Source organism: Sinocyclocheilus rhinocerous, unplaced genomic scaffold (genome assembly GCF_001515625.1).
Source record: "Sinocyclocheilus rhinocerous isolate Xijiao unplaced genomic scaffold, SAMN03320098_v1.1 scaffold422, whole genome shotgun sequence".
Lineage (NCBI taxonomy): Eukaryota > Metazoa > Chordata > Actinopteri > Cypriniformes > Cyprinidae > Sinocyclocheilus > Sinocyclocheilus rhinocerous.
The window spans coordinates 859,967-867,581 of NW_015639767.1; the positions used below are offsets into that span (position 1 = coordinate 859,967).

Below are 7,615 nucleotides of genomic sequence, written 5' to 3' on the forward strand. Positions count from 1 at the left end.
AGATCTTTGAAGCTCATGAAAAATGGGGGCAAAAACAAAAGTGTTGCGTTTATAATTTTGTTCAGTGTATTTAATTGTAATTCTTCTTCTTCTTATTATTATTATTATTACTATGATAAAACCTCAAATAACAATAATTAAATAATAGTAATTTATTTTTGAACATTTATATTTTTTATCATATTGCTACAAATGTTAAACCAATATGAATAATAATATTTATTGAATATTAGTAATAATATTTAAATAAATTATTATTTTTTTATTACGTTTATTTTTAACACTGATATATTTTATCATATTGCTATAATAAGACACCAATAACAATTAAATAATAATAATTTATTTATATATTGATCATTTGTATTTTTATCATATCACTATGTTAAAATATAACAATAATTATTATTATTATTATGAATTTATTTATTGAACTCAGTATCTTTTATCATATATTATTTACAATACTAATAATAACAATTATTAATAATATTTATTAGTATTAATTATGATAAAAGATACCAATCTTCAATTAATTAATAAAATCAATTCAGTTATTATCTGCATATATTGCTTTTACCAGCATTTTAGAAAATCAGCCGTTCATTCCGGGCCATGTGGAACAGTTTGAACAGTTAAATCTGCTTCACATTGTACTTCTGAACACCACTCAACCATGGTAAAAGTGTCACACAGGTTTATTGCTTTATTTGAATGCATTTGTGCTGATCATCTCACCTCTGTCTGTGGCCTCGGGATCTTCTCTGGAGTTCCTGAAGGCTTCACTGTGGCATCAGAGTCCAAACCCACTTTACGCTTCTTCACAGCTAAACACAGAGAAAAACACAAATCTGCTATGATTCACACCTCAAAATACACTCAGAATAGAATTATACAGGATATGAATGAGCAAGACTAATTTAAACACACCTGTGTCAGCGTCTGTTTTCGCGCCGCTGACGGGTTTCTCAGGTGTAGCTGCTGAGATCGACTCGACAGTCTTCATCTGGAGAATTATGGAGAATTATGATTTAACCTGCCCGAGCTCATCATGACTTTGTTTGCATTACAAATGAAAGAACCTGTGGGAACGGCGGTCTGTTCATGGTCTTGCGAGCGCGGTGGACTTTAGCAGGAGGACTGGCTGAAGACAGAGCTGAGGAGGAGGAGAGCGATGAAGATGAGGACAGAGTCGACTTACTGCCTGGACCGCAGACGCTCATTTTAGCTCTGCCAGATGCTGATGACAAGGTGGAGGGAGAAGCGCTTTTACCAGCCCTGCCTGTGAGGAGAGACAGACAACATATGTGACCCTGGAGCACAAAACCAGTCTTAAGTCGCTGGGGGATATTTGTAGCAATAGCCAAAAATACATTGTATGGGTAAAAATTATCGATTTTTATTTTATACCAAAAATCATGTTCCATGAAGATATTTTGTAGATTTCCTACTGTAAATATATCAAAACTTCATTTTTGATTAGTAATATGCATTGCTAAAGACTTAATTTGGACAACTTTAAAGGTGATTTTCTCAATATTTAGATTTTTTGCACCCTCAGATTTCAGATTTTCAAATAGTTGTATCTCAGCCAAATACTGTCCTATCCTAACAAACCATACATCAATGGAAAGGTCACATATTAAATGAAAATTCATTATTATTACATTTTTTATTAACACTGACCCCTTATTATTCTTGTTTTGCTCTGTTACTGTTTTTTTTTCTTTTCTTTTTTTGGCATAAAACTCTCATGCCAATAAAAAAAAAACGGGGCTTGACACTAGACAAATTTAGGCTGAAAGTTGAAAGACTTAAGTTGTAAAACTTAGGTGTTCATGCGCAATGAAAATTGATTAAATAATGCGTTTTTCCTTAAAGGGGTCCTATTATGCTCTTTTATAAAGTCTTGATTTTGTTTTGGGGGTGTACTAGAACAGACTCTCATACTAGGTTGTTCGAAAAAAACACAGTATTTTTCACATATTTTACATTATTACAACACCTCTCTCCCCAGTCTGGCATGAACGAATAGTTCCTGTATCAAATGGTCTGCCTTGGGAAAGCTAGCGTGTCTCCGACATAGTGATAACACTCGTTGCCTTCTCTAGTGCAGCTCAACCAGGTCTCGTCCCATTCGTCGATCTTTGTGATATCACAAATCCCGGAAAATGTGCGTTGTAGTCCAAACGAGTCGTTCGTTGTAGTTTTTGAAGTGATTTCTGTTAAATAAAATATCTTCTTCTGAAGTGGACTTTGAACTTTGCAGATCTTTTTTATGCTCAAACAGCAACATTACAGACTAACTAAAGTTGAAAAAGTGAAAAAGCATAATATGACCCCTTTAATAAAAAGGATACAAGGAGACATTTACAAGCAAAATTATGTATTGGAATACAAAAAGTACACTACGTTGCAACCCTCTATGGACACCTTGGCAAAGAACAAAAGAAAAAAAAACAGGAAACCAATAACTTTTGTAGCTTTAAGGATTCATCTATATTTAATTTAGAATTTAGTGTTTGATAACTTTCTGTAGATTTCCTACTTGCTGAAGGGCACAGGTAGCTAAATATGACATTTATCATATTGGGTTTATGTGAAAATTGTTCACTTAATTTAAAATTTGTGATTTTTTTAAAGTTTAATAAATGTTAAAATTAATAGCTCTCAATTTTACTGTAATGTTGAATGGCTATAGTCTGTTAAATATTAGAAAAAAAAAACAAGTATCAGTGATACCCGCCTTCAGTCATAAAAAGATGCAATTAAACAAATATTTAAAAAATATACTGTCTTATGTTTTTTCTACATTCATTTGAAGATTGAATGTGAAATGATTGCAATATAAAAGTATATTTAAAAACTTGAATGTTAGGTTGGATTAATCGCGATTAATTTCAGAAAAAAAATGTGCTATTTATTAGTTAATTCTGTTTAATCGATTGACAGCACTATAAAATATACATATGTAGAACTTTTTACAACCTTAAATTTCTGACTTAAAAATTATTATTATTATTATTTTTTTATACAGACCCGCTGGGAGTTCTACAAAATAAATTTTACACACAACTTTTTAGCCACAAAAAAACACTGTCAAGTAGGGCTGCACGATAAATTGAAATGGAATCGAGATCGCGATTCGACAGAAGCTGCGATTGTCATGTGTATCTTTCAGTGAAGAAAATGCACATGACAATCGCATTCGATTAATCGTGCAGCCCTACTGTCAAGCCCTGAAAAACTTTGAATGGGAGCATAAAAAGTAAGAAAGTGAAGTAGGTTTGGTCTCCAAAGTTCAGAATCACAGACTGATCTGTAAAACACATTAGCACCTGTGCGTGACTCACCTGACAAAGTTTTAGTGGATGTGGTGGGACGTCCCTCATCCTGACGTCCAGTCATGTCTTCCATCTGTTTTCCCTTTACAGCCAAAATCAGCTCCACTAACATGACCACAGCAACACAATTAGACAAAAAAAACAAACTAGTACAAATTAATAGAGAAGCACATCTACAGAAATGTAGGTCAATGTTACAAAAAAAAAACTTTAATTGTTTTAAAACCTGTGATTAAAAAAACATTTAGAGATATTTTGATATAGGCTAAATTATCTCATAATATGATACTGCATTTAATATTTGCAGATATCATGTTTTTATTTGCAATGAACTGATAATCTAGTCAAACATTTTACATGCACAATATTTTTAAAATCACCAGTCAACAAGCACCATAATGCATTTATTAGTTTAAACTAGAGCCCGACCGATATGTGTTTTTTTGGGGCCGGTACCGATACCGATATTAGGGAGTAAAAAAAGGCTGATATCGATATATCGGCTGATAATCTTTGTGTATATTATAGTACAGTACCAGTCAAAAGTTTGGACACTTTCCCATTCGTGTGTCCACACATTTGACTGGTACTATATATAGAATACAGTATATAAATAAACAGAATATATATATACACAAACACATTTTTTGCAATGATCACTCAAATGTGGTGATCAAACACTTATAATGACGTGACAAAGATATGTAATGGAGGCAGGGCATTTAACAATTTAACAATAAACTTTATTATCCAAAATGAGTATATATATAATGTCCAATTGTATACATCTACACAATTTCACCTGTTTTAATAAAAAGTGCATTTATAATAAAGTGAAATAACATTGACTGTTCAAATTAACTGCAGAATAGATCCAAATGTATCTAAGAAATCTGTCTGAAGAAGAAATAATAAGCTGATACAGAAAATTATTGGCCAATTCTAACATACACGGTGCATCTCTACTAATGCAACACTAACATAAAAGAGTGTCACCCTCACCTTCCTGTTTGGATTGAGGAGAGCTCCCATCTGATGGGGTCTGGAACAATATAATAAAAAATATACTGTTAAACATGACTTATAATCCAGAAACAATGACAACACAGCAAAATATGATCAACACAGATTTTAAACATATTTTAACCTATAACAACAGCTAAACTCACTTTTAAAGAGGAAACTTGGGTCACATCAAATAAATATGAAAGAATATTGCACATATTTATGAATACGTCCCGTTTTGTTTGCAATGAACTTATATAGGAATATTATATTATATGATATAGGAAATAGGTTATAAATTTCACATGCATGCATAATATTAGAACAACATCAATCAGCAAACATCGTAAAGCATTTATTAGTTTAAACAACTGCTGACAAGATGAAAACATCTGTGCATATAATCACACACTGATGTCTCAAAACCCTCCAACTTCTGCACGATACACTGATGAACTAAAGCACCACATGCAGCAACAGAAACAGCAACGATGAAAGCGGTGTTTATATCCTCTACCGGGAATACACATTCATAACATAACCTCAGACACGCAGATGCACTGTAATTAAGGCAGGCAGGTGTAAATGTGTTTTTATTGTGTGTTGTGTTTCTCACCTCGAGCGACATGATGCCGGATGAACCGCAGCGCGCGCACCCGGCACTGCTGCTAAGATAAAAGTCATTAAGACGCCTTCATTTACACGTCTTTTTAAATTACATTTTATGTTTTCTTACTTATAAGACGTGGAATATTATTTATGTTATCTATGGAAGCCCGTTTCCGCCACTGAATAAAAAAAGTACAAAAGGTAATTGCGACTTTTTATCTTACAATTCTGCCTTATTTCTCAGAATTGCAAGTTTATACCTTGAACATATCAGAGAACATCAGTCTTTTTTTCACTCTCAGAATTGGACTTTATAACTCGCAATTGCGAGGTTATATCTCACAATTCAGAGGGGAAAAGGCAGAATTGCGAGATTTAAACTCGCAACTGCGAGAGAAAAAAAATCTGAATTACAAGAAAAAAGTCAGAATTGCGAGATAAAATCTCGCATTTGCGAGATAAAAGTCAGAATTGTGAGATAAAAAGTCGCAATAACCTTTATTTTTTATTTATATTTAGGCGGAAACGGGCTTCATAGTTATCACATAATGTAAACCATTGTAAACAGTTAAAAACGTTTTAACAAAACTGGTGTATTCTTCTGACACCTTTACACACAAACGCGCGCTTACAACACCAAAAAAACCGATCTAGGTTTAATATTCATTTATATTTTTGTTTGTTTCTTTGTTTTATTTTGGTTTACGAAAGCGTCTGGACTTTTATTGTGTAATGCTAAGGAGCGGAAGTGCGGAGTCGGACGGTGTTGGGTGGTGTGTGAGGCCAGTGACCGAAACTTCCTGGTTGTCGTGCTCCACCTGACGAAACTGGAGCAATAATTCACACGAAAACATAACCGTCTGCTCATATTATACAACAAACTGACATTCCATCACTACACCACATCATCTTTGTGTAAGCGGAGGGAGAATTCATTATTTAAAGTAGAGAAATCAGTCGAGCGCTGCAGGAGGATCCGGAGAAGACGGTGAGTGTGGACAGCCTTGTGTTAAATAGATCTAAAGACGAGGCATTTTATCAGAAAATATGCAGGTGTCTCCCTCGTTTGTAGCCTTTGAGAATTATTTCGTATAATATCTAAAAGTCCTGTCACAAAAAAATAATTACAAAAAATGTTGGATTTAGTTGATAGTGTATTATGTTATTTTTGTTAATATCCCTGTGATAATTTTGTATTCATTAATATGGTTGTTATTTATTCCTTTGAGCATATTCAGATATTAGTTTTATTTTATTTAACTTTTTAGCCTTTATTTAGCGCGCACACACAAACACATAATACGAATTATTTTAGAATATTTGATAATACTTTTAATAATTACAAAGAAGTCGTTTTCATGTTTGTATTTTCTGTTATGTGTATATTATAATTTCTGTTTTCCATTTTAATTTGAGTAATTTTCTTGTTTTTGTCATTTTTATTTGTGTTTGTTTATATATTTAGTTTTATTTATTTTGTCTATGTAGCTTTTATTCATTTTTTTAGTTTTAGTACATCAGCTTAAACTAAAGGAAAATGTGAAATATTACCTTGGCAAATAGCAGAAATAAAATAAGTTTAAGGGTTTATTTATGCTTCGTTTTATTTCAGTTAAAGTTTCAAGTAACAGGGTTTTTTATGGTTTCAGTTAACTGTAATAACCCCGCTTCTTAATGGTCATTATCGATTTTAAATTTGCCGACAGTGCATCCTCTGCTTTTAAATGTCTGACAACAGTCACATGATTGAAATATTGCAATAAAAACTCTGCCTTTTAAAGCTGATTGCAGAAGCATTCCTAACTGAAACAGTAGAGCAAGGCTTGCAACACCATGATCATGAGTTTGATTCTTCTGGGAATGCATGAACTCATAGATCTATACCTTGATAGATGTAGATAGATAGATAGATAGATACTAAAATAACACTGGTGTAAGTCATTTTAGGAGATAAAAGCATCTTTAAAATGCATGAATGTAAATGACCTGACTGGCTGATGTGTGGTCAATATTCACATTGGTCTTTCTGTCTCTCTGTAGGAGGATGAGGGTGTTTGCCGGTGGGAAGGATGAAGAGTTCCCCAGCTAACCGCAGTCGGGACTTCGAGCGTCAGGCAGGATATCTACACCCGGAGCACTGCGCGCCGCCCCCTCTGCGGACACACTCGGCCGACGACATGTGGTTCATCCGGGACGGCTGCGGCATCGTGTGTGGCGTGATCACATGGCTGCTGGTCTTCTACGCCGAGTTTGTGGTCGTCTTCGTAATGCTGCTGCCGGCAAAGAATGTGGCGTACAGCCTATTTAACGGTGCTGTGTTTAATGGACTGGCCTTCCTCGCCCTGGCATCACACTTCAGAGCCATGTGCACCGACCCGGTGAGACACACACACACAGTAGTCCTAATCAGGCATGATGTAACCTGTTCACACCAAGAAAGATGACTATTTTGATAACTATAACGTAAAGTTTAAATAATTGCTCTAACTCCAAGAGGAGAGCAGAGTTCACACTAAATTAAACGATAACAACTCATAACATGGATTTACATATAATTGTTTAAATTAAAGAGTTTTTAAGTATATTGAAATATTTAATTATTATTATTGAAATATATATATATATATATATATATATATATATATATATATATTTCT

At 33.7% G+C, this 7,615-nt stretch overlaps 2 protein-coding genes across 2 annotated transcripts in view; one reads left to right on the forward strand and one right to left on the reverse strand.

Moving 5' to 3' along the window:
• The window catches only part of LOC107751678 (histone-lysine N-methyltransferase EHMT2-like), a 29,366-nt gene extending 24,364 nt beyond the window's left edge, over window positions 1-5,002 (reverse strand). Inside the window, exons 1-6 of the mRNA XM_016567422.1 lie at window positions 4,966-5,002; window positions 4,347-4,386; window positions 3,354-3,449; window positions 1,083-1,282; window positions 931-1,006; window positions 739-827 (exon numbers count right to left, since the gene is read on the reverse strand). Coding sequence (XP_016422908.1) covers window positions 739-827; window positions 931-1,006; window positions 1,083-1,282; window positions 3,354-3,449; window positions 4,347-4,386; window positions 4,966-4,977 — 513 coding nt within the window. The 5' untranslated portion in view covers window positions 4,978-5,002. The remainder of the gene's footprint in view (window positions 1-738; window positions 828-930; window positions 1,007-1,082; window positions 1,283-3,353; window positions 3,450-4,346; window positions 4,387-4,965) is intronic.
• Window positions 5,003-5,659: 657 nt separating this feature from the next.
• The window catches only part of LOC107751679 (palmitoyltransferase ZDHHC3-like), a 5,727-nt gene continuing 3,771 nt past the window's right edge, over window positions 5,660-7,615 (forward strand). Inside the window, exons 1-2 of the mRNA XM_016567423.1 lie at window positions 5,660-5,946; window positions 6,999-7,336. Of these exons, the coding sequence (XP_016422909.1) occupies window positions 7,028-7,336 (309 nt within the window). The 5' untranslated portion in view covers window positions 5,660-5,946; window positions 6,999-7,027. The remainder of the gene's footprint in view (window positions 5,947-6,998; window positions 7,337-7,615) is intronic.